At 34.2% G+C, this 27413-nt stretch overlaps 3 protein-coding genes across 8 annotated transcripts; 1 reads left to right on the top strand and 2 right to left on the bottom strand.

The window, feature by feature from the left end:
* The first annotated feature begins 288 nt into the window (after positions 1-288).
* Positions 289-4324, top strand: LOC107435348 (auxin-responsive protein IAA26). 3 transcript variants are annotated; one of them, XM_016046944.4, is made up of 6 exons: positions 289-1117; positions 1260-1967; positions 2561-2835; positions 3274-3421; positions 3829-3915; positions 4025-4324. In XM_016046944.4, exons 2-5 carry the CDS (start codon positions 1387-1389, stop codon positions 3887-3889), a joined length of 1065 nt encoding a protein of 354 aa, XP_015902430.2. In that variant the 5' UTR covers positions 289-1117; positions 1260-1386; the 3' UTR covers positions 3890-3915; positions 4025-4324. The 3 variants fall into 3 exon arrangements, with proteins under 3 accessions (XP_015902430.2, XP_048317829.2, XP_015902428.2); XM_048461872.2 differs by having other exon boundaries at positions 327-1117; positions 1374-1967; positions 3851-3915; XM_016046942.4 differs by having other exon boundaries at positions 331-1117; positions 3851-3915.
* Positions 4325-10145: 5821 nt separating this feature from the next.
* LOC107435312 (hexokinase-1-like) lies at positions 10146-15370 on the bottom strand. Its single transcript, XM_016046885.4, has 9 exons — positions 14938-15370; positions 14061-14211; positions 13786-13968; positions 12859-12933; positions 12513-12668; positions 12227-12325; positions 11989-12119; positions 11240-11321; positions 10146-10871 (listed from the first exon to the last, which is right to left on the bottom strand). Exons 1-9 carry the CDS (start codon positions 15207-15209, stop codon positions 10524-10526), a joined length of 1497 nt encoding a protein of 498 aa, XP_015902371.2. The 5' UTR covers positions 15210-15370; the 3' UTR covers positions 10146-10523.
* Positions 15371-16564: 1194 nt separating this feature from the next.
* On the bottom strand, positions 16565-23281 carry LOC107435323 (nuclear poly(A) polymerase 4). Of its 4 annotated transcripts, none has more exons than XM_016046899.4 (14): positions 22925-23281; positions 22731-22798; positions 22493-22653; positions 22329-22406; positions 21014-21121; positions 20769-20831; positions 20525-20686; positions 19919-20032; positions 19765-19827; positions 19336-19665; positions 19070-19234; positions 17960-18922; positions 17380-17456; positions 16565-17265 (listed from the first exon to the last, which is right to left on the bottom strand). In XM_016046899.4, the coding sequence occupies exons 3-14, from the start codon at positions 22625-22627 to the stop codon at positions 17241-17243; spliced, it is 2283 nt and encodes a 760-aa protein (XP_015902385.2). In that variant the 5' UTR covers positions 22628-22653; positions 22731-22798; positions 22925-23281; the 3' UTR covers positions 16565-17240. The 4 variants fall into 4 exon arrangements, 3 of the variants coding, with proteins under 3 accessions (XP_015902385.2, XP_015902384.2, XP_015902386.2); XM_016046898.4 differs by having other exon boundaries at positions 22752-22798; XR_001582996.4 differs by having other exon boundaries at positions 16565-17071; positions 17161-17265; positions 22493-23281.
* Positions 23282-27413: the final 4132 nt, after the last annotated feature.

Raw genomic sequence — 27413 nt, 5'->3', positions numbered from 1 at the left:
AAATATTATTTTAAAAAAAAAAATATACAAAGCTTGATGATAAAGTGTCTTCCTTATCCAGACCACTTTAATTAACATGTACTTAAGCTAATGACTTTGACACTAATAAAAGGGAAAACTGTCTTAGGATTGTGTGCTAAACGAGGCCTTATTTTCTCCTTCTCTTTGAGTTGTAACCACATCAAACTTTACATTACCAAAAAAACTACGTCAAACTTTACAAGTGTGATCTTTAGGCACTTAAAGGGTGTGACTTTCTTGGCAAGAATAATGGTTAATAATGATGGTGTATTTCTTTCTCTCACCAAAACTATCTCTCTCTCTCTCTCTCTTCCTCTCTCTAAGGACAAAGACTAATAAAGGGGGGATGTTTGGGGTAGTGTGCTAATAAGGCAAATGTGTGTTGGTGAATGTGGTAGACACAAATAGGAGAGAGTATCTAAAGAGGAGGTCAGCACAGCACGCTTTGCTTCTTGAGTTGAACAACCTAACGTTTTTTAGGGGGCTCTGGTTGCGTGCGTTTTGCACTAATTCCCGTTCCTGTTTTAAGCGCTCTTTGAGCGAAGAGAATCTTTCTTACTTCTCTGGTTTCTATCATCATCTTCTTCTTTCTTCATTTTTTTGTTTTTTTTTTTTTTTTCCCTCTTGTAACATATCACTCAACTTGTACTCTCTATCTCTCTCTCTCACCCCCCATTCATCACCAGTCCAAAAAGGAGAGGAGAGAAAGTAAGGGGAAGAGAACCCACTAAGCGTGCTAAAAATTTAAAGAGAAAAAAGATACACATCAATCCTACCCTATTATAGCTTCTTCTCTTTTTGCTTTTGGGTTGTTATTCTATTTGGGTTTTTCTTTTCTTCTTCTAGGAGCTTATTTTTAGATGGTGTTTTTGGGTTTCTTATATTCTAGTGGTGTTCCTTTTGAGGTTCGTTCATGGGTTGAGTCTAAGAAAGTTGGTCCTCTGCTTCATTGAGATAACTAGCTTAAAATTCCTTTGTTGAGCGAGTGTTCCTGCTTTTCTTCCATTTTGTGTTTATAGAGCTAGCAACAGGGGTAGTTTTGCACATGAAGATGGTGGTCATCAAAATGCTGAGCTTTGGTTAAGGACTTTAAAAGGTATATGACCTTTCTATTTTTTGTTTCTATCTGTTGTCCGTATTCTTATATATGGCTATGGGTCAAGTTTTGTTGATTTTCTAGTTTGTTATACCATGATGCTTCAGCCTCTTTTAACTTTTTATTTGCTTTTTCATTCCAGTGAAGTTACAATATACCTCTGCTTGCTTGTTTCTGGTCTGGTGGGGAAAAGAAATTTGAGGAGGGGGGGAAAAAAGATTTGATTTTTCATCTAAGTTTGCTTCCTTTGTGGTAGAAAATAAAAAAAAATGGATGGATGTTCAAGAAAAGAAGAGGTCTGTCCTCAGCTGCTAGATTTGATTTCCAAGGACAGAGAGTGGCTTATGAACAGAGGTGAAGAGAGAAGCCATGGTTGTTCGGAGGAGAAGAAGTTGGAGCTTCGGCTTGGTCCACCAGGTGGTGAAGACTGGTCGCTGAAAGACTCTTCCAAAAGCAACAGAGGAAGGGAAGAGTCTCTTCTCTCTCTCAGCTATTTTTCTCCCATGGCTTCCATTGCACACAATAACAATAACAATGGCAACCAAGCTCTGAAATGTTCTTCCTCAGATCATAATAACCCAGTGGGAGTTGGGTCTGCTCTGTCCTCTCCATGGGCTTCTTCTTCTTCTTCTCCTTCAGGATACCAGGCAAAGATCCAGCATATTCAACAACAGCAGACAAAAGCTCCATCGTTTCTTCAGTTTTCATCAACCCCTCAGAGCCTGCCTGTGATTTCAAAGGAAGCACCACAGACCTGTTGCACTAAAGTGGTAGACTTGCAGAATGCAGAAAAGAAAGCACTTTCACCAGCCTCTGCAAATACAGCTGTGCCTAACAGCTCTCAGAAAAGGTACTTCAGCTTTTTCACTCTTTGTATGTATTTTTATTTTTTGTACAGAGGATATTCACTCACAGGATCACATTGTTATTGGGCCCTGTGGTCCATGCAAATACATCTATTTTTATATTACTGGTGGATCTAATATTATCTTATTCATTTTTGTGCAAGTGTGAAATATTTTTCTCCTCCTTAACTGTAACTCAGTTTTGAAGTTGTATACTTCTGGCTCATTTATCGTTTAGCATGTTGCGGTAAAAATATCTATTTATCCCTATCCTTCCTTGATGCAAGTCTTTCCTTCTTTATTTCTTTCTTTGTATATATTTACTTCAAATAAGTATGACTTGTATTTATTTTTTTTCGCTATTTTGTTTGTTAGTACTCTGAGATTATTTACTTACCCCCTTTTTTCTTGGGGGTTGGATTATATTGCTATATGATAATTTTCATTCTTAGCAGGCTTCATGTTATAGCTGCAACCTACTTTGAATATCCTGTCCTGTTCTTTATCATTTGTTTGTCTTTTGTTATGCTTCTCAAGATTAGTGTTTTAATTGTGCTTTGGTCTAATCCGTTTTTGCCAATCTCCCCAAAAAAATTAGAACTGCTCCTGCTCCAGTTGTGGGTTGGCCTCCAATTCGATCATTTAGAAAGAATCTTGCAAGCAGCAGCTCTTCGAAACCCGGTACCGAATCGCAAAATGTTGTCCCAACTAAGATTTCTGGTGAAAAGGAAGCTGAAACTTGTAAAAAGGGTCTGTTCGTGAAGATCAATATGGATGGAGTTCCTATTGGAAGGAAAGTCGATCTCAAAGCCTATGACAGCTATGAAAAGCTCTCCTCGGCTGTTGACGAGCTCTTCAGAGGGCTACTTGCAGGTTTTCCTTCATAATTTAGCTCAATAATTGGTGACCATTTTTCCAAACTTGTATTCCTTGGCTCAATAATTGTGCCCATTTGGTCAACCAATTTGTTTTTAGTTGAAATAGTTTTATGTGGGGGAGTCGGGGAGTTTTCTTTCTTATCCATTTGCTAATTAAACACAATTCGGTGGTCACTCACTTTATATGTTTGTGCGTTAAATTATTTATTAGTGCAACTAAGATCACCATGTGGGCCCTTTGGCTTTCATCTATTGGTTTTGGGGGGAAAGGGGTAAAAAATTTGGGTTCTCATTTAATTTGTTAATCAAGGATTAAAAATCCTACATGGTTTAATATAGTTCGACATGGAGTTGTATTTTTTGCTTTGTTTTGTTTTATTTATTTATTTATTTATTTTCTGATTTAACACTGGGTTTTTTTGCTCGTACATAGCTCAAAGAGATTCCACTGTTGGTGGATTCCAGAAAAACCAAGAGGAAGAGAAAGAGATTATGGGTTTATTGGACGGAAGTGGGGAATATACCCTCGTTTATGAAGACAATGAAGGAGACAGAATGCTTGTTGGGGATGTCCCATGGCAGTAAGCATCTAAATCACTGTGGATCAGATGCAAATTTTGATTATTCTATCTCAAAATATTGAATTCTATTACTTGGTGATTGAGCTTATAACATAGCATTTATCTTATCTTCTTCATGCTGTTTTAGTCTTTCTTGAGAAACAGAATTAGATTCCTCATCCCTTAGGAGTTAATGTTCCTCTGTTAAAATTATGTTTAGCTATTTTTGTTTTTTTATGTTGACACACAACTCCATGCATTAAATCTCGATTTGCACCTTAAAACCTTAAAAGAAATTGAACTCTTTCCCAACAAAACCTTGAAGAAATAGCAAAGCCATTTTTAACTGTTGCATTATGTAATATATATATATATATATATACATATATTCTTTCGTGGTTAGTCTCATTAACCATTTTATAATTCAGCTTCCTGATATTTGTTGGGCAGTATGTTTGTCTCCACCGTGAAGAGGCTTCGCGTGCTTAAGAGCTCTGAGCTTTCTGCACTTAGCCGTGAGTTCAACATATTCAGTTCTACTTCTAGAGCTTTGATAACTACAATTGTTTTGTAGGTTGATCTTTGACCTAACTGTGAACTAATGGTGATTTTTTTTGTTTTCAGTTGGTAGCAGTAAGCAAGACAAGATGCGAGTCGACTCTTCTTTGAGATGAAGAAAAGAAGAATTTTTATCTGAAGAATCACCATAGAAGTTTGGAAGAGACTCTGATTTGTATCTCTTAAATCATTTTGTTTCATGTTTTTATCTTGTCAAGAAAGCGGAAAGGGGAAACCAAAAAAAAAAAAAAAAAAATTGTAAGCCTACAATTCCGAGTAATGTTCATGGATTTTCGTTTTGCTAAAAATGCTATTTAAATTTCCATAGGCTCTTGTAGAAATATATCAAGTTATTTTATTTTCTTCCCTGTTCTGTTTTTTTATCTGTGTTCTGTTGGTTGCTTAGGAAGGATTTTATGTCACCCGAGGACCTAATAACTAAAAAGTTAATATTAATTTTCTATGCAAATATTGAAGAGTTAACAACATTTTAGCCCTTTCCAATTCCTCAAAAAAAGTTGGATGCTATATGGACATGGAACTGGTGCAAGAGAAAGAAGAAAATACGCCTGTGTTATAACTGTTTATTTGTCAGCAAGTTGCATTTTGGTTCTAAGCCAAAAACCATGTATAGATAATCCAGCACAGATAAGCCAATAAGACACCAGTAAATAAAATAAGGAAAATCAAATATAAAAAATTGGCTGGAAGGATAATTATGGGATTTTTGAGTGGCTAGAATATGGTAGTATAAGGTAAACCTTCACCTAATGCCTTTGTGAATATTAATGGAAGACTTTGAATTGACTCCTATCTGTAATGTGACAATCTTCAATGCAGTTCCATTCTGATCTGCTATGTGCCCCTACAATTTGAAAAAAAGAATGATGGGTTGTAAAGCTCCTACGCTTTTTTCTCTTTTTCTTTGTTTAATTTTTTTTTTTTTTTTCTTCGATTGATTCCATTTGTGCCAGCTCTACAATGGTACACTGTTTAAAGAGGTCCTTTTGGCTTTGGGAGGGGAGAAAGTTGACAATATACCTTTCTCTGCAAAAGAGTAGACCCAAATCCTCAACAAGCAGACCTTTGATGCTGATGCCTCTGTACACCTCAACTCTACAATTTATGTCCTTCAACTTGGCTTTTTAATTTTTATAAATATTTTGGTTGGAAAACTCAATAAATAAATATTTTTTATAAATAAAAATGTTGAAAGGAAGGAAGTTTGTAGAATTCTTGAATAATAAATTCATCCATGTTAATCGGACAACAATATGCATCTGTTTGTGTTTATAAGTTTCATAAACATGACTTAAAGTTTCCAACCAGATCATGATACTCGAACGTTTGGCTTCTTGGTTACAGTTAGGAAATCCATCGGTGGAGATGGGTTTGGGGCATTTTTGAGGGTGTATAAAACTCTTATCCACCTGAGAAGCATAGCATCTAGGTTGAGGATGAAAAGGAATAGTCTATGTGCGGTTTGGGGAGGTGTGAAGGGTGTCATTGTCGTTGAGAGCTGCCTAACTTTGGGGCGAAAAATAAGACCCGTCTTATTCCATGTGTGGGGTACTACTGTGGTTCCACGGTTTAGGGTTTTTGGCTATTTTATGCTCTTTTTAACCCTTTTTTTTTTATTATTATGTTTTTTTTCCCCTTTTAGTCCCCACCTTCCAGCTCTCGTATTGAAATTGGTTTGCTCCTAATTATTATTGATTATGATATACTGCCAGTTATCTTCATCCCCACCTTCAAAAAAAAAAAAAAAAAAAAAACACAGAGGAGCATAAACAATCAGGCCCTACATTTGTCAGACCCAATTCAAAGTCATTAGTTGCTCGGGCTGGGGCTTGAGGCTTTGGGCTTTATTCATGTTGCATTGGTCTTGATTGGCAGCCCAAGTAATATTTTTATTTATTCATTTATTTTTAAAGGTGGTGAGAAGTTGATCCATGATGTTCAAACACTTTTCGAACAAGATTCATGCTGAAAGAGATTTGAAGAATATGGCATTGTGATATAATGACTTGCTCAGGAAATTCTATGCAGAAATCATTTTGAACTTTTTGAGAAAATCATCATTTTCATGTTACATAAAGTGAGAGTGTTTTTAAGAAATTATTTCCAAAATTTATAAAGTAAAAAAGAAAAGTGCTGTTATAATGATTTGCTTTTTTAGAAAATAAAAAGTGACGAGTGGCTGGTGCATGCAAAGGCCGGCCAAAATATGATATATATCTATATATATATATATAAAGATGGAGCCAAACATATTATGGCAACAATTTCTCTGTTCTAAGAAGTTGCTTGTTGAAACGTCAATTCTGTTTGTCTGTGTGTGTATATATATACATATATATGAGTCAATTATATATACCATATATATAGTTACAAACAAAACCCTCTGTGTTCTTGTATATTTGCAAAGATAAATGCATATCTTATGGGTAGCTAGAGTGTCCTGTTCACTGAATCAAATAAAAGAAAGATATATAGCCAAGGACAGATTTGATGGCGTGTCCTTTAATTAAACAAAGGAATTGCTAGTTAGAGAATTAATACAAGCCATAATATGTGAAACTTCATTTATTTAATTTCAAAGGATAAGAAAAAAAGGGTGTGGGATAATATAAAATCCTTCATCGAAAATATATTTTGAAGAATACGTGGGAGAAGAATGTAAAGGAATAATAATGTTACATTATATCCCAATTTCCATTCCAGGTAATAAATTATTTGCTTATTATTTATTTTATGCTTATTGTTTTCAGAAATAATGTTCTCCATCAAAACATACAAACAACAAAATGGAATCTAAATGTTATGCCCAACATATATATAAAATTCACGGTTACATGCATTGGTTAATATCAAAATTTATACTATAGTAGTTTAGTAATGCACTTTTATTATATGTGATTAATTTTTGAAACAACAGACTACTAATCATAAATTTACTCAAGATCATCCATATTTATTACATGTATTATATAGTTTGAGGGTTTTCATTCATATTTCCTAGCGAAAACTCAACCCAACCAAATATATATCATAATTAATCCCATATTCCTGCTAAAATTTCTGTATAGCTAACACTAATCTTGGACAGAACCCAATATACCAAAATAAAAAATGGAGGACAATAATAAATTAGACATACAGCCTCATCATAATCAGAATCGATCAGGTGCAAATATTTTAACCCAGATATTCATATATATCCTATGTGTTCATATATATATATATATATATACACATATGTATCTTGCCAGCAGTTCCCATAGAAAACCATGCAAATCAACCCAGCTAGTTGATGGAGAAGAACCTTTCCTGAAATCATTGTTTTCTTCTTTGATCTTTTCGATCGTACCCAAACAAAAGGAAAAAAAAAATATATATATATATATATATCCTCTAGACTTTTGGATTTTGTTAAATGGAGTAATTGTTTCATAAAAATAGATGATATATAAAATCACCTTCTTGATGAACCTATACACAGAAATCTCAGTGGACTTGGCTTCTTTGATGAGCTTCTGAGATCTGCCAGTCTTTTGTAGTACTATTTGTTGATTTTGCATGATGATGATGATGATGCTCTTAATTTCCTTTGCCTGGTTTCACCCTGTGTGCCATACCACATATATACCAAAAAGCAGTGATATACAACTAATAATATATATGAATCACTGTATTTTGTGCCATGTTTGAAGGTTTTTCTGGCAACCTGGATTCTGGTATGCAGAAAGAAAAACCCCATAACAATCTCTACTACTAGCCATTTAGGATATCAGAGAGGCCATTTTTTCTTTCCAGCCAAAATATTGTCTTTTTATTGTATTGCTTTTTTGGATCTTGCCCGCTCTCATTTCATGGCCTAAGACAAGGTTTTATCATGATCGGGTCGATCTGGCAGAGTATATGGTTGGTGTAATATTGACAGGTATGATGTATATATTGTGCCCTAAGTTTTTCAAAATTAAATATGCATATAATAAAATTAAAGTAAGGATATTCTTAACTTTAAAAGTTAAAGATAAATGGCCACATTTATATATGGCTTTTGGATTATATATATTTTTTGCTATATAATGGCTTATATGTAATTCGCATAAACAATATATAATTCAACAGTCCTAAATAATTAAATTTACTTATCTTTAATTAAAATAATTGAGGATATAACCACACTATATATATATATATATATATAAGTATATGTATATGCTGCCGACTACCTAGAAAAAGGCTGATACACTACACTGCCGGTTGTATAGTGGTTACCATGATATATTAATGACACAGAACTTGTCTCCTTTTTGCTTTTAAAGAAAGAATATTATTGGAAATGAAGATAGTCAACATGCAAATAAATTATGGATGGTTGGTGGGTTCTTTTTTACTACTACTTATGTCATTTTCTTATTAAATATAAATTGGCCACTCAATCAAAAATAATCCACTAATTATTTCCTAATTAAGAAAATCATAACATAATTATTAATTTTTATTGAATTATTAATGGAAACTTCTACTTTCACAATGCTGTATCATTAGTATTTCCAAATAATGTTCCACTTCCCACATGTCATGAAAATGTCAAATTAACAAGGGGCAGGATTAATTGAAGTTAGCTAATTAATTCCAAAACATCAGATCATAAGCCTGTTTGAGTTGTACATAATGTTGATCTTATATACAAACAAACTAGGCATTCTCATAATCAATAGTGGTGTTCATGATGGGATATGTAAATTTCCCTTAGAAAGTAGGCATTGAAGATGGTGACTAACTACTACTGGTCCTTATATATATAAATATTATTGGTGAAAACTACTGGCCCTTATATATGCATAGATTTTCTCTGCTAAAATCGATTATATGAATGATAAGCTGCAAGAACTAACTTGAAATTTGACTTTAAACCCATGAAGATCTAGAAGGATAAAGAAATAGATACACACAAATATTACAAGTATAGTAATTCTATAGTATGCGTCAATTTTACTTCAATCCTCTACTATGATATACATGTTAATTGATTTTGTTCATTTTATTATATATGGCGTGATGAGTGCGTATATAAAATAATTGGAAATGGATGTTCTAGCAAAATTATATATAAATAATTAATTATATTTATATATATAGAAGTAAAAATAAAATAAAAAAACAGTAAAAGGTGCAATGATGACAATGTAATTACACAAAAATCGAGGGTGTTTTATGATATGACGATGGCAGAGAATTCCTTACAACTTCATTTCAATTCTCAAGTAGTTTTTCTTCTTCTGCAAGTGGGAGAGACAGGGAAGATCTTTCTCAAATTTTCAAAGATGAATTCATTTCCCTTTGGACTAACTTATCTAAAAGGATATGGAAGTGAGGAAGTTTGGGGCACTCACTTTAATATACTAATGGAGAGCAGGGCTCTCTGTTGGTCAAATTATAATAGATGTCATGCCTCTATTTCTACTCTCTCTTTCTCTCTCTTCTTCTTCTTCTTCATCTTCTTTTTTTATTTATTTATTTTTTCTCTTTTTTTTATTTGCCGGATTTATTTATTTCTACTCTCTCAGTCTCTTTATGCTCCACATATTTAATCTTGTTCCATTCCCAAAGGGAAAAGAATACCAATTCCTTAAAACAGACTTTTAGAAAAGCAATTAGCCAAGGGCTTAGTACCAATCTTGATCCCACATATCCAAGGCCTTTTGATTCAACTAATATCAGTTTATGTTATGGGCAGGTCTCATCCAGCAATTATTTTCATTGGACCAAGTTTTGTTCTTACCAAATTACGCCAAGAAAATTGTCCACAATATTATGCAAATTGAGAGAAATAAATCATGGCCAAAATTCTCTTGTCGTGGAGGTTGGTTCAGCATCGACGCATTTAGTATATTGAACAAAACCACATTATGTAAGATGGGAAAAGTCATTAAAAATTACAAATGCTTGGGACTGTTCTTAATTCAGAAGCAGATCTACCTGTGGGCAGATTTGCTACCTTTAATTAAATCAATGTATCTTATAGCTAATATAGAGCTGAGAATTAAAGTGGAGAAGTTGCAGTTGTGATATGAAAAAGCATAAACTTGGTCCTGAAGGCATAAATCTGCAATGGAATGAAGAATAAAAACGCATATGCCAACAGTAGATATTTCCCAAAAAAAAAGAGAATTGGTGCACTGAATTAAGTGAGCACTGCCATTTTTATTATCGGAACCCAAAAATTGGGTAGGCATAGGCAAAAAAAAACTTCAAGGGTAAAATTGCAGGCCGAAGCAGAATATCATGGCCGCTTACAGGTCCTGCTTTTATACAGTCAATATCCAGCTTTCTTAAATGTGCTGCACCGTCATAAATTTATAAATTCACAGAACAATTTCCTAAACTAAAAAAGGATCGAAAAGAAGAAAAAAGCCAAAGAAAGGGAATAACAAGATGAAAAAACAAAAAATTAAATTAAAAAAAGAGAGAGAGAGAGAGCTTATAGAAGAACAGGAAGAAGGATAAAAGCGCCGAGATGTAACTGTAGCAAGAAACTCGAGGATTGGAGTATTTAGGATTCCTCAACTCCAAGATACTGGGAGTGAGAAGCAGCAAGAAGGGCAGCTCCAATTCCAGACCCATCGTTAGAGTGCTCAATAATGATGCTTTCAGAGACTTTCTCTCCAAGCAATTCGGCTAGTGTGTTTTCCATGCACTTGCTATATTCAGCGTAATGCTCGTATAATCCACCATCCAAAGCTATCACTGTTCTCTGTTTCTCCCCATCCTTGAATGTATCTCTTCCCATTTTCTTAAGAATGCCCAAAATCCCAGCAGCAGAAAGGCGAGCCCCCCTTGTGGCAACAATATTGCAGAGCTGAACTACAACTTTTCTTACTTTCAGAGAAGAATTAGATATCTGAACAGACAAAAAGAAAATACATATTTTAAAGAATAATAATAGATACAGAAACTTGTTGCAGCAATTTAGCCTACACTACGATGGTTCTTTTATAGATCGGATCCATAACTACAAGCAAAATCAATGCAATAAAATCTTATGCAATTCAACTCTCTCTCTCTCTCTCCTTCCCTCCCTCTATCTGCCTCCAATTGTAACGCAAAGAAAAAAGGCCAAGAACATGGAGTTATGAAGGTCCACTCAACATTGCATGATTATGCATCCACAAACAGTGAATACTTTAGCGAAGTTGAAGTTAATTGGCAAAAGAACGATCAGACAACAATCGAAACTCCAGACAAGGAAGAGATTATAATAAAACATACCTCCAAGATATCTTTCAATTTGTCCCCGACCACCTTAAGATCAGCAGATGTGTCATGATGCATTGCAGACATGTGAGGCGTCCTGCATATTACACATCTGATTATGATTAATATAAAGTATATTAATGTTAAAATATATTGTCAGACAGAAAAATTTTCAAAAAAAGAGAGACAGATTACAAGAATGCTATAGCCTGGATAAGACACTAGCCTTTTTAACTCTAAACAATGAGAGTGAGAAAGTAAGACCTTAGACAACAACTGAAACAGGTTATTGTTAGATTGAATAATTTTACATTACTTATCTCCAATAAACGCATTCAGATGCAAAGTACCACAACAACATTCTAAATCAACTGCACATTCTGGTGACATGAATGTAACAGTACAATCTATGATTTGTTAGGAAGAACAATAAGTTGGCCAAGCATGCAATTGACATCAACACAAGACACAAGGCATCACCCAGGCAAAACCAGGCATGGTTATAGGCAAAATGCACTACTAATGCAGTCAAAAAGGTCTTTTGAGTTCGTAGTGGAATTTGAGTAGAAACTACATTTGTGTATGAGCAGTATAGGGTTGTCAATACCAAACTAATTTTCATCCTAGCACATGCTTGATGAACAATAAAAATGTAATTAAACAAAAAGATATAGTAAGAGAAAAAGAGTACGGAGAATGGAAGGAAGAGAAGCCTGCACAGCAACATTTATAATAAATGCAACATAAAAAGTTTTGGAGAGAACCTCAAAATAAATGGAGCTTTCAATTTTGGTGGAACAGTGTCCCCAAAAAGGAAAGCTTCTTCAGCAAGCCTACATAAAACTCTGCGAACTATTTCTCCCAAATACATGCCAGAAATGATCTTTTCAAAAATCTGTGAACATCGAATTAAACAATTGAAAGCGTGAATATCTGTCATGTTATTTGTAATGATAAAAAAAACAAAGGATCACGAACTGAAAAGATAACAAGTATAATCACCTGGTCACCAGGGTTTAAACTCTCAGCATCCAAAGAATTGTCATAATCTGTCAAAGGAAGATGTGATGACCTAAAGTTACCCCATTCCATGTTGATAACCTACAGTCAAGCATTGACAGTGGCTTTGATATTATTTTATATTTTCTTGCAAATATTAGAAATCATACAAGATGAGCCAAAGTTTTTTCTTTCTATCTTTTTATTAATTATTTAAAAATAAAAATAAAAAATAAAAATAAAAAGAGGAAAAGGATAAAGTAAGTATAACAGCCATTAAACTGCTAACCATCTCTCCAGATTTAGGTAAAAGGCCATGCCATTTTGGTATTGTGTGTGCACGTTCCACATATGCTGCATTTGTTCCAGTACCTAAAATCACAGCAGCAACAACATCCTTGTTGCTGTATCTACCTCCAGCTAGTGTACCAACTGTGTCGTTGACCTAGTGGAAAATATAGTAGAATTAAGATCAGTTCCGATAAACAATAATTATAACCTAAAGAAGTAAAAATCAAAAGGCATTGGAACTAACTAACTAGAAATGCCAACACAGAATATGAACTGACAGTCAAAAGATGATTCTAATCCTATTACAGATCCTAACAAGCCACCAATTTTAGCCTAATGCCTACCAGAGCTGAGACACGCATATCAAGTCCTTGTTTTTCCATGGCTCTGGTCAATTCAGCCACAACATCTTGGCCAACCTATTCATCCAGCAACAACAAAGTCAATAAAGGAGGAATATCATTCAAGTTTCTAATAATAAGGATGAACATTAAAGTGATAAATCACAGTACAGGGTACCAAGACATCCCTGGGAAGTATGGAATTTATTTCTTTCACTCCAATGCATAATATGTTTAAGGCTGTAACACCAGGTTTTTAAACTTATCAGTCTTAATAATGTTGCGGGAAAATAACAGGATATGGCCCAGTGGTCATTTTATTAAAACAATGTTCCATACATTAAGAAAGCCACATCAAACGAAACATTTTAAGTAGCTGAAGTTGCACAAAAAGTAACCAATTAATTCCACCATTTATCAAAGTCATGGAACCAAAACCTAAGTTTGAAGTTCAGAATTGCAATACAGATTTAGTTTTGACCATTGAACTATATAAAACTCATAATGCTTAACCACACTCATCTTCAAAGTGAAAACCACACTCATCTTCAAAGTGAAAACACAATAGAAAATTTTGCAATTTGCACAGATTGCATTGTTCCATGTGAGGCAGTTGTGTTTCTGTCTCATCTATGTTTGCTGTGCTAGACAATAACAGGAAGACTTTGCTAATTCTTGATAAATTTGTTAAATAGTAATACAATAGAGCATTTGAACAATATGATATTTAAGATTTCAGAAATAAAGGGCAGTCTTTGAAAACAGCCACAAGTATGGACTTAATGCAACTGGCCAAGGAAGACATGCTTTGACGTATTGCAAAGTCCTCAAATGATCGTGTCCACTTGTGAAGAGCATTAACATCAGCAGAAATTTACTAAACAAGTATTTAGAAAAGCTAAAAAAGGATCCAAAGCAAAGAGGATTTACTGCATCATCTATCGAGAAGCCTTTCGTCCACCTGATAAGGGTCCCAGAATCAATTGATGATTGCAACACAGGGAATGAAAAAGTAAACCCTAGTTCCCTCTGCCTTCCAGGAGGAAGTTGAAAATCTTGTCCTTCTTTAGCAACAAATTTAGCAAGCTCTGCCGCAATGTAGTCAAACAGTCCCTAAAATAATGAATCATTTTTTCAGACTTGGAAGACTTTTGGATAAAAGAGCCTGAATTAGTGGAACAAGTTGTTTATCACAGGCTACTTACATCTGATGTTCCAACCATCCGGTCCGGAGGAATTGACAGCTCAGCGAATTCTTGATTGATAATTCCAGCATCCTCTCCCCCCAACTGCACCCGCAATACACGGAAGTTTGTTCCTCCAAGGTCCAAGGCATAAAACAATCCTTTCTCATTCCTGAAATAGAATAACATGAGGTAGGATATATTCAACTTTTATGGGAAACAAAGCCGTAAACAAACTTATGCATAACAAAATTAAAATTTATTCAGTCTAGTTATAGTTTTTATACTACCATTTTATTTATTACCCAGATATTTGCAATCTGGAATATTGTTAATCCTGGTTGAATCCACATATTATTTCATTAAGTTGTATTTGGTGCACTGTATATCAAAGTTTCATCATGAATTGGGCAGCACTTTTAGTTTATAGTAGCAGTTACAGGCTCACAGCATATAATACAGACTCCAATTTTACAACTTGATCTGGAAAAATGACTACAAAAAAGTTGCTTATTGATATGAACAATGACAGACTAATAGGCTTCAATAGGAAGCAGTTCATTACGGAAAACCGAAGAATTAATAGCCAGTCATGCAAGTCGAAAATATCACACATTTTGACTCTTGCATGAAGAATTTCACCAATAACCAATCGTGAATCTTTAAAATTCAAAAAACCAATCATCAACAACAGGAAATTAACAAGAAATACCACAAAAGATGGATTAAACGGAAAAGAAAGACAACATCCCGCATAAATTTGGGAATATATAGATCAAGTGGCGCATATGCAAAACATGGAAAACAATAAAGATCCAATTTTTAATGAAGCCCAGGATTATATTATATTAGATTAGATTAGATATAAGAGAAGAGGAAAAAAAAAAAAAAAAAATACCCAGTCGGGAGATTGTCGACATAGGTGATTAGCATCTTGAGCTTGCTGCCTCCTTCGGAAGCAAGGCCGGCGTGCATCTCCACGTTCATGGCGTCGGCGACCTGCTTGAGCTTCCCAATGGGTGTAGCACACTTCTCCTCAAAGTCCTTAAGGATCGCCATCGCCGCAGCCCACCTACCTGAATTCTTCATGCGGTGGCGAACCACCAACACCGCCGCAGCACATACCGTGGCTGCGCAAGCCACTGCTGCTCCCACTGCCACCTTTCCCATTGTTGTTTGCTTTGCTGACTTGGTCAGAGATCTCACTCTTCCTTCCTTCTGATTACGAAAGAAGAAGAAGAATCATTGATCGGAGAGCGAAGGCTTTTTCGTGGGTCTGTGTTTGTGACTGAAGGTTGATTTCAATTTATTGGAAAATGAGCTTTTGCCAAATATTGAAAAATGGAAATTTTTATAAAAATTTTGAATTAGTGGAAATTTAAGGAGGAAAAAAAAAAGAAAAAGGTAAAAAAAAAATAATAGAGAAGAATTGTCCACACTTAGAATTTGTTTTTTTAACCAAGGTACCAAAAATAAGTCCCCCCAATTAAGGAGTAAAAGAAATAAATATATTTTATCCATTATTAAAGATACTTAAAAGATTGTAAGAATGAGGTAATTTTCCATATCTAATTTAGAAATTTACTATTTGTTATCGTTATGATGATTATCCGTGTCATTACTACTATGATTATTAATTGAGGATATTTATTTTATTTATTTTTTCAATACTAAAAATCACCTGTAATGACAGTAATTGTTATGTAGATTCCACCTGCGTTAAATACCATTTTTCTTTATTTTATCCAGCTTTATATTTACCCAAATTCTTTTCTTTCTTTTTTTTTCTTTCTTTTTTTTTCCAATTATTTGTTTTTCTATTTACCGTTGACCGTGTCTCTTTCTTCCCTGCTAAATTACCACTTCATATGCATTGTATATAATTTTATATACGACTGTTTGTAAAAGTTTGCAATTAGAAAATATGAAAACAAAAATAAATAAAATAAAATAAAGTATGAAATTTGTAATTTTCTTGTTTGGAAGAAACAATAGTAAGGAATTTAAACCCGAGTGAAAGTCACCAAACGATGAAACCAAACAATGATCTTTGCTTTAATGATCCCTGATTTGAAGGTTGGATTGGTCAAACTGTTACTCAATGAGCAGCTGTTTTAGATTTTTTTTTTTTTTTTTTTTTTTTTTTTTGGGCTGAAGGAACAGCTGTTCTAGATTGAATACCAAAATTACTACATAACTATTATTTAATACAACACAATAAGAAGTTGTCTTCCACCATTTTATTTGTTAAAGCGGATTAAATCCACACATGTATTTTATTCTATCCAAAATTTATCATACATTTGTTTTTTATAAATTGACGAGATTAAATGATCCCTGGACCCAACCATCTTGCCCCATATATCTTACATGGGAATCCTGGAGTTTTTGACATGAGGAACTGTCACCAAACACTGGACTGGAACAACTGTCAGTCAGTCCCATGTAGTCCGGCATCCCAGACTATGGCCATAATAGAGATTCAATTAGTCATTATATAAGAGAGAGAGAGAGAGAGAGAGAGAGAGAGAGAGAGATCAAATTTGTCATTACAGGGGCACAAAAATGTACACAAGTTGAATGGGGTAAGCACACAACAAACTGCGGTCACACCCAAACACACCATAGTCCCCAGTCAGTTTAAATTAACCACCCAACCCTTTCTGAGCATCAAAGCCTACAGACGCTCCGCAATCCACACTTACTGTGCTACGGAAAGAAAGACACCCGCACACTTATAACATTCCCACCAGAAAAGGAACAGTATATTAAACACAGAAAAAAAAAAAAAAAAAAACATCACTGCCTGCCTGGTTCAGAGAGCATCCTACCTATTTCTCTTGAATAGGGAACTCATGGTAAATGCAGAACAGCATAATTCACAACTGTACAATAATAAGAAAGTTTGGGCCCCTCTCTCTCTCTCTTTTTTCTCCTTTTCTTTTTTCGTTTATTTTTTTTCTTTTTCCATTTTTACCCTTCCGGAACATGGCCAAGTTTCAGGACCAGAGAGCTCTTCAGTTTGATCCCACCTGGTTCCGCATCCACAAGGGTTGACAAGACAAAACATGCCTGAAAAAAGGAAAGAAAATGGAAAGCCAGCAACTAAAATGGCACTTACCCGAACTGCTGGCTTTCTGTCTCTTCCCCTCCAAAGTCAACATTGGTTTCACAATTTAGACTGGCTCATACTTTCTTCACTCATGCTGTTGATGTTAGACTAACCCTGCTCATATAAATAACCGATAAACCACAAACAGAGAGCCATAAAAAGAATATATAATGAAGCAAGGGAATATATATATATATATATACATATCACAATTTTTAGAACACATGCCTCATCACTGGCTTCTGAACAGCTTCTGAGGTGACTCCACTGCTGGAATCAAGTGTCATCCCGAGTGCAGCTTTTGGCTTCACAATATAAACCAAAGAAATGCAAATACAAGAAATCAGGTGAATTGGTCAGTGTAAAAGATATCTCCAAGATAATGACATAGCTAGCTAACAAATATTAAAGGAAAATTTTATGCAATCCTGCCTCAGAGAGAAACTCAACGAAGCTCCACTCCAAAAATCTCCGTCATGAACACACCAGCGAGGACCAAACAAAAATCCAGTTAGTAGTTGCCTTAAAAGGAAACCTTATCAGATTTCCAATTAGTTCATCATGTGGAGTTTGGAATTTACCAAGGACAGAATCTCGCACTACTTACTATGGAAAGTTATAATTGTGGGAATTGTATATATTTTCTATTTATTTTTAATTAGTATATTTATTTTTCTTCATAATTTTCACATACCCAAAACTAAGATGCTTCCCCCCCTTTCCTACCACTTACCTACCAACAAACACAACCTAAAAGAAAATTCTCAAATCAAATGAAAAAATAAGTGAAAAGACTTAAATCCAAAACCTCTAATGTTTCCTGCGATCCGTCTTGAAACACTCGATTGCCTTCCACACCAGTTTTCAATAGTAGTTCAGACTCTGCCTCACACGAATCACCTGGCAATGATATTGGATTATCAATTCCTTGAACACTGCCTTCAGAACACCCAGTGTTGACCTCACCATTGCCGGCCAGAGATTCAAATCCAACATCCTCACAAGAACTGCCATCACTGGTAATGTTTGTGACAACACTTGAATTTGAAGCACACCCAGGCTCAGTTTCTGGGCATGGTATCCTTTTATTTGGAACCATTGGCTCCATATCAGACCCTTTATGACCATCCAACCATCTCATTTCTCCGACAACCATGCGAGTTCCTGCATGCAAGCCTTCAGAAACCAGCCCACTGTTGACTTGACATGCCTTACCACTTTCAATAGTTGTTTCTATCTGCTCCAGACGAGAAGCCAAATAGTCACGAGAAGCACTGCTTAATTTATGACCAATAAGCTCAGGAGAAATTGAATCTTCCCGCTTAGGACTGATAGATTGCCGTTTTCCAGGTGTACAAAGGCTATCATCCAACCCACCAGGATCCTTTTTCCTCTTCAGGTATCTCTCACCAGATACTGTGCCATGAATTTCACTATCTTCACGAGACGATTTATCAGCCTGCTGGGTTGTAAACCTAGATGGACGAGGTCGTTTATAACCATCTGGAAACACATAAGAAGGAATCTGCTTTCTACGAACATGAGAAACATAAATTTCCATCCCCGGTTTCCAAAACAGATACATATTAATAGAATGCCTAAATTCATCCACGGTCCCTCGTATATCAAATTGCTGACCTTCCTGGATTTTTTCACCTTGTTTCCTCTGCAGACCCATAAAAAAGGCACAATGAGCACATTGTTTGGTTGTATCAACATACTCATGTGGATAAGGATGGCACTGCAGCTTGCCAAAAGTGTCCCGTTCAATCTGCAAAAAATTTTGAACACAAACAGAAGAAAAATATTCCTTGGTTGTCATTTGTTTGCTTCCCATGTATATAACATAATAAAAAATAAAAAATAAAAAATAAAAAACAGCACCCACAAAAATACCAAAACTACCAAGAAATATTACCATTAAAGTAAGTTGCCTCAGCCGGGATTCCACCCAGCCTTTCCAAGCACGTAAATCATCAACATCAGCTGCAACTATGTCAACCTGGAGATAGTTTTTATAGCTTTCAAAGAACAAGTAAGGCTCAAACAGAGAACTCCACTGGGCTTTATTAAGTTCTATCTCCTGGATTTAGAAAAAGTAAGTCAGCCATGCATTACTACCTAATTTATACTGAAAATTATTACCTTATAACTTCAAGGAAGACAAACCAACCAACCACCTACCTGACAAATCTTGTTACCATACTGAAACTGCTCCATCATAACACGGAGGGTACTTGTTGAAACATTGTAGCTAGAGTTCATGCAAGGGTAGGCAGGAGTTATAATTGGCATATGGTGAGTTCGATCACGTGGATTTTTCCGAGGGTCCCAAACGGAAAATCCAAGTTCATCCTCTTCTATAGCACATAACATAACAGGATTTGGCCATCGCCACTGTGTATAGACCCTAAAAAATCGGGAAACCAGCATACTTGGAACAGCATTAGGATAAAGCTGGCAAACTCGGGCAACAAGAAGTGCCCAATTCACACCACCAAGAAATCCCGTCACCTAAAGATACAATTGCATCCAAGGATGAAAATCAACAGGAATTTCAAAAAATAAAAATAAAAATAAAAAACACCATATCTTTTGAGTTAAAGTACTCACATTAGAATATACACCACGCCTTTTGGCCCAAAACTTCAAGCACCTTAGTGTGGTACGAAAATGCTACAGTTTGAAAAATACAACTTAAGCAACAGAGCAATTCTAAGCTATCAAAAAACAACAAACCAAGTAAATGCATTCATTAGAAATTCACCTCAACATTTGGAACAAGCTTCAGAATTTGATCTGCAACCCTGCAACCATTAAGACTTCGAACGGTAGGCTCATCGACATTGTACAATACGGACACATCAGAGATGTCCAATTCCTGTTAACACGTTCACTACTTAAAATAACTCCAAAAAGGAAAAGAATGAGAAAAGGACGTGGCTCATCTAGACAAATGAGAAAAGATAGTTCATCTTGATAACTAATTTGGTAGTGTCTGCTCATAACACAACTTCTGTATAAATCAAGTCAATCAGACATAATACAACTAACACCAACTAAAAATCCATAAATAGCAATTATATTGGTTAGCATCCATCACCACTTGAATTCATTACAAATTTATGGTAAGTATGGATATTTCAAAGATTAAATGGACTCAAAGAGTATCAATCTACTACCAAAACCTTATGGTAGAGAACTATAACAACACCACGAAAGCAAATATAGAAGCATTCAATAATAAAAGATATTTCTAAAGAAGTAAACTCCATGTAAAGATACAAGTGGAAGATGGCAAGTATAAAAGCAAGGGAAAAACAAGCATTTCTAGAACATTTGTCTTGGGAAGAAAAAGGTTCCAACAACTTACTTCTGGTACCACCAAGAGAGAAATACTAGCATACAGAAGATCAATAGATATTCCATCAAACTTGAATTTCATCACTGGGACATGAGCATCCGGAACTGGTTGTAGTTCTGTAACTTCTTCCATTTCAGACAGAATGTTATGCAATATAAAGAAGAAGTCTTCCTGAAGATAATAAAAAAGAATTATATGCAAATATAGAGGATAACAACAATCACATTAATAAAAGATAAAATCTTAACTCTACCTCACGATTCACATAAGATGGACCAACACATAATGTGTCTATGTCAGCACCAGGACCATGTACCTAGAAAAAATTTCAAGAGTAGAAAGGAGCAAACAGCACAAGAACCAAATAATTTTAAAAGATCAGTTAAGAAAGAGGATATTAATAATGATGATGATATGCAAATATACTTTAAAAAACTTCAGCTAACTGGAAACCAGAGCGAAATTTCCCACAACAAGTGAGGAAGTATGAACACATACCCCAAGCCGATAAGAACCAAATGTAAAAATGACAGCATTTGCATCCTCAACCATCTGATCTGTGTACCCTCTCAAACGAGTGAGTTGTTTAACCCAATCTTTAACAATCTGACAAAGAGGGAAACACAGATTGTAAGAAACAGAATTTAAAAACTACAGAATATATGTTACCCAAAAAAAATACTTAAGCAAATTGACAAAGGATAAAGATGACTTTGGAATCCTAAATTATATCACCAATAACTACGTCCCAGAAATTGATTTCTACATTTCAAAAACATAAAGAGCAACTAGTTGAACCAGCACATTCAGGTAAAAGGTGCCATATTTTCTTTCTTCAATCTTAAGGCAAACAAAGAACTGAAGAAGGGCTTTTGTCCACCATGCATAAAAATCTAAAATATATATATATATATATAAATATATATTGCAAGATGTGGAATTTCATAAAATTTGGACGACCCCTCTGATCCCACCAAAAAACTAAAGCAGCAAGTAATGACAATAAGGACTTTCATGTCCAATTTATTATTCACTTCAACGCTTCGTAATTTTACACACATGCTCAATGAACCTGATACCATACCATATTGCTTACGAACCAAACCTACTAACTGGGTAAACATGCAACTTGAACCAAAGGTGAACAGTCACCGACCAACTTATCCTCGTTCATAATATATTTTTCAAACTCTCCTGAACTCCTGTCCAATGCTTCATGAACATTTATATACCAAAAAATTACTTCATGAACATTTCCAAACTTAAAAATGAATTATAAATATGAAATGTGATTGATTTTCGTTCTACAGAATCTCAAGATGGCTATTCTATATTTTTCAAATGGAAAGGGACTATCCTTAACTTAGAGTATGAAGATTTAACTATTTCCATATCTATTTCCCGGGAAAGACGTAAAACTATAAATTTATGCTTATGAATGTCAATTACTCAACAGAACTCCTAAATTTGATGCAGATAGGGTGGGTGTAGGGAATTCAGGGTAGTAAAATGCATTACCCTAAGACCTGAGTGGGTGCTATCCAGCAAAAGTTGACAAAAAGCAATTAGAGACTAGATTGCATATTGTAGAAAGAAACTGTCCAATTCTCTAAAACATATGCTGTTATTGGAAGTGAAAAAGAATTACATTACTCAGAAATTCTTCCGAATAAATACTTAATTTGCAATCTAAGTGCTTCCTGCATAAGCTAGATAATCGGTGATCCCAATTCTAATAATAGCACTAAAATTGTTCGCATAAACATATAATTTTCACAAGCACATATGATTGACTCAGTGATCATAAACTCACCTGTCCAATTCGCTCTAGAACCTCCTCTCTCTTGGCAGCTTCCTCGTTGCTCTCATAAAGTCCAGCGTCAACCAAATACTTTAATACCCAGAAAAAAGGGAAAATTCAGAACCAAAGTATCAAAACCGAAACTAATTTACAAAAAAGCTTTTAGAAAGAAATACCTTCTCTAACTCTGAAGTTTTCTGAATATCAGCTTCGGAAGGCTCCGCCGTAGATATGGGCTTTGTCACGCCGTACTGTTTTGCCCCCGCTAAAGATGGGGTCAGCCTAGTAATCAATCCATCTGAGCTCACCATCTCATTACCCAACAAAATTTTAAAACCTAAAAAAAAAAATAAAAATAAAAAAATAGAAAGAAGCTAATTTTAAGAACCCGGAAGGATAATTTACGACACTCACGAAACTCTAGAAGAAATCAACCTGAAACGAAAAAGGTTACACACCAAGATTCAAAGTTTGAACCACCCCTGTAATTCCATGAAGGGAAAGAGAATCACAACAAAATTAAATCTGGGTAATACATAGTTTATAGATTTTTTTTTTAAAAAAAAAAAAAAAAACTGACAAACAGATAGAGATTGAAGAAAAATTACGAAACCGAAGGAGATCAGGAATAGGAAACCCTAAAGAAAATTTGGATTTTTGGGAAATAAAATCACCAAAAAAAAAACCAAAAACAAAAAGGAATACAGAGAAACCTAGTGGGGAACGAGGGAAGAGAAAGAGAAAACTGGTAAACGAAGTAGGAAAAGATAATAATAAGAGGGTCGGTGGGTGAACTCAGAGAGAGCGACAGAGAGCGAGAGAGAAGGGAAAACAATGGAGCGTTGTTGATGATCGGTTAAAGAGGTGGGTTTTGGATTTTTTTATTTTTTTTATTTTTTTTTTTTAGGGTTGGGATATTTTCATATTTGTTTTTATTTTAATTTCTTTTTTTTCTTTAATCCTAATTTTTAAAATTAATTATTATTTGGAATTAATTCAATGTATTTCTACGGTTTTCTTCAGGACGGTGTTTGGGGTGCGCTTTATAATGGGAAAAGGTCTGATCTGTTTTCGGATTTGGAAATTGGAATATTACTAACGTCTCTGGTAAGGGAGCTTTCTTACCTTTTCTTATTCCCTCCTTCGTTTGCCACGTGGCGATTATGGGGGGATGGGGGAGAGAGGGGGTTTTACATTGCATTTTTTGTTTCCTTATTCACTTTTGCCAACCCAACCAAAAAGAAAAGAAAAAAAAAAAAAAAAGTGAAAAACTTGTACCTCTACTAGTTTCTCTTTTTCTCCTTTTTTTTTTTTTTTTTTTTGGTATTTTCTCAAATTTTTAAGACAACTCATCTCCAACTTAACCAATCCATTTTTACTTTAACTTCAACAAGTAAGCATTAAGTTATTTACTTTTTATATTAAATATGCAACTTCTTATTTTTTTTTTTTTTTTCTGCTGTAACAAATTAAGTGTCCAAAAGAATCACTCCATGGAAAAAAATCTAATTCGAAAAGTGCACCCAAATTTAACAGTATTTTGATATATCCAAACCAATTGTCAGATATAGCAATCAATCATTGTGTGATTGAATATTTTGAGTTATGACTTTCTCTCCCGGATACTTGTAGTTACTAAATCTCCACCCACCGCAAACTCCCAACTTTTTACAACCTTTACATGTGAAAAAGGCAAAAACGCCTTGTCAATATTTACTTACCTTTTTCTTCTTTTGAATAGTTCTATTGGTAGTTATTTTTGTTAGTGAAATGAATAATTAAATTGATAATAATTATTGATGGTAATTTTTTTAGATTAAATTTAAGACTGTTAAAATTCATATCAAAAAATATTTACTTACCTCCTAACTCTTGCTTATTCTAAATTTCGTTGCCCTTGAATTTTACCTCTTTATTGGTTGCTACCGTTCAAAAAATGTAAAAACGAAAAAAGAAAATAAAAATTACAGTCATCATAAATTTGCAATAGACTTTTAATATGATCAACATGTCATCTAATACATCGAGGTGGATTTCATTTTGGACAGCTTGGATTAAACGTGGAAATTAGAGAGCCACAACACGGCTTATAAAGTATCCAACGCTATAAAAAACAAAAGCATACAGTGTTACTACGCAACTTTTAAAAAGCCCACAGGTTTCACACGTTTACACGAGCCCACAGCCCATCTCTGGTATCCCTTGCCTTTGCCTTCGAGATTCTTTCATTCTACTTTTCCTTTCTTCTTTTATTTGTTTTTTATTTTTTCCTTTTTCTTTTTGTTTTATTCTTTATATCTCCATTTTTCCCCCAAAAAAAAAAAATCATTTTATTATATTTCAATGCAAGTACATTGAATGGTAGTTCAAAATAAAATAAAAAAGTGTACAAATTTTTTTTTATGGAGAAATAAAAATGTATGTTCGATGAGTATAAAATAATAATATTGGGCGCATAAGATGATATGCAGATTTCTTTAGACTGTTTCAACTGAAAAAAAAAATATATATATATATATATATATATTTGTGTGAAGAATATAAATTAATCTTCTACCATAGAAATAATTAAAATTGATCTTTTTTAAAAAATTATACAAATTAGACTTAATTGATTTTTGTCAATTGGACAAGCAATACTATAGCATGGATATAGATGCAATAGATGTTAAGATATATTAAGATTGGATGTGACATGTATCTCAATCATCCAATGGAAGTTCTAAAATACTTAGAATTTAAGATGTAAATTAAGTCACTCAGCAAAAAAAAAAAAAAAAAAAAAAAAGCAAATTAAGGCTCCAATAAATGTATATCGAACTTGTACATTTATTCATGTTAAAAATAAAAATAAAAATCTATTAACATATTATATGTTGTATTTATCATTTATTAGAAATATAAGATGGATGGTATTAAGTCCCACTCGGACAAGGCCATCTATGTCCAAATAAGTGAGAGTGGACTAGTGGAGTCTTCGCAAAGAGTTTCTATAGCATGGAATTTTTTCATGCGGCCAATTCTTAATTATTAGATTTTATTTTCCTTTTAAATTGTGAAAGCCATGACATATAATATTGCAAAAGTGAAATTGAGAAATAGACCAAAAATTTAATGTAGAAACTGTTCCACAAACTTGAATTTCATGGAAAGTTCTGTTCTATTTCCCCTTTTATACGTAAAAGAGAAGAAAAGTCCCATTTTTCAAAGTCATCGCAATCAGAAATGCAGTACATCGAAGGTCGTCGGCATGGTCAAGGTCTGTGCTGAATGTTGACCCAATAAGCTATTAGTCAATGACAATATAGCAGATAGGCCCAATAGACCAGAGCATTAGGCCTCATGTCCTGAAGGCCCAATTTAGGCCTGATAGTTAACGCCTGACAATTAAGGCCTGGCATTCTATATTGATGTGCAATTTGTGGTATATTAGGCCACAAGGATTCTATATCAATTTTCATGCAACACGTCTTGTTAGGAGCTCCGAAAATGACTATTTCTCCTCTGTTTTTACTTTGGGTGATTTACCATTTTTAACACCCTAATTAAGAGAAATTAATTTAGCAAAAAGGAAAAAAAAAAAAAAAAAAAGAGAGAGAAATGAAATTCAATACATTTATTTGATCATTAAAGTGTCCAATAATTGAAACCTTTTTAAGTTTTCATTCAACAACTAGTATAAAACTGGCAATTACCACCCTTTATGATGAATCAAAACTCATTAAGCACCCATTGTTACTCATAGCCAGCTCCATTTTCTTTAAACTTATGGTAATTCTACCCCCCCAGCTCTCCTCCCCCTTTGATTTTGTGGGGAAAAAAAAAAAAAAGAAGACAAGTTTTTAGGTTTGAAAATGACTGGCTTGTTCATATTCCCAACTGACACAGCCGTGCAACAATAAAATAACCAATTGATTTCCATTTAACCAATTTGGGCTCTCAGCTGACTACTCAAAACGCTTTCAATGAGCTCGATTTAGGCTCTACGCATAATCAATCTGCTATCTTAGATGTTCCAATTTATGCACTCAGAGTGCCCTGAGTCTACCTTGTGACCAAACAATGGTCCCTGAGCCTATAAAACCAATTATTGACTGACTACTACTCAAGGTTACCATGGAAAATCATAAAGAAATAGCAACTGGGGACTCTTAAAATAGTGGTCCTGATGACTGAATAATGCTAAAACTAATTAGATATATTCGGTAGCTTAGCTAAAAGTGAAGAAACTAGAAACAATTGGGCAGTTCCAGTACAGCAATACCTATATATGACTAACTTTTAAAATTTCTGCTACTCGTACGATGCATTAAACGTCTTAAGAGCTCTACTTTTGTAAGCAGTACTGTAATTGATAATTATATATATGTTTAGCTGGCCTTATTATTGTCCCAATTCAATTAATTTATAGCACAAAGCTGAACAAGTTTTTGAGTATATTTTGGCTTATTATCAAGCCTTTTCCATATAAGTGATCCGTACATTTTTATTTTTTGGAAAAAAAGAAAAAGGGTAAACAAAGGAGAGGATTTGGAAGATCATAATGGAGGCCGTTTCACTTATTTGTTAACAAAATAAATATTCAATTTATCAACCAAAAAAAAAAAATGAATATTCAAGAAAACAAGAATCAGGTTCCAACTGTTTTCATAGTTGTAAAGGAAGTACTTACTGTCTTTGAAATTGAAGGGTTTTTTGTTGTATCTTTTGGACGTAGTATTTTAATGTGAAGGTGATGAAAGCTTGAATTTTATAATCTCCAGCTAAGCGGAATACAAGGAAAATTTTATTTTATAGACATGGTTTTGAAAAACATTTTAATACCCATATAGTGTAACGGTAAGTGGGTTATTGAATTCCTGATCAGATCAAGGTAATGTTATTAAGGCAAACGTTAAAGAATTAAATAAATAAATAAATTATGACCTTATTTAATGTGTCAAATAAGTTTGAAAATTACACCTTTTTTTTATTTTTTTATTTTTTGGCCCACCGTCAATATTATCTAGAATTCAAATAGAATTTTCATTTTTTCAAAACGTTAAATCAAAATTCCTTTTCAAAATCAGCTTTAACTAACACACTACACAGCCAATG

Source organism: Ziziphus jujuba, chromosome 1 (assembly GCF_031755915.1).
Source record: "Ziziphus jujuba cultivar Dongzao chromosome 1, ASM3175591v1".
NCBI classification, from domain to species: domain Eukaryota; kingdom Viridiplantae; phylum Streptophyta; class Magnoliopsida; order Rosales; family Rhamnaceae; genus Ziziphus; species Ziziphus jujuba.
The sequence above is the reverse complement of the archived record's forward strand: the minus strand, read 5'-3'. Positions and strand labels throughout refer to the sequence as shown.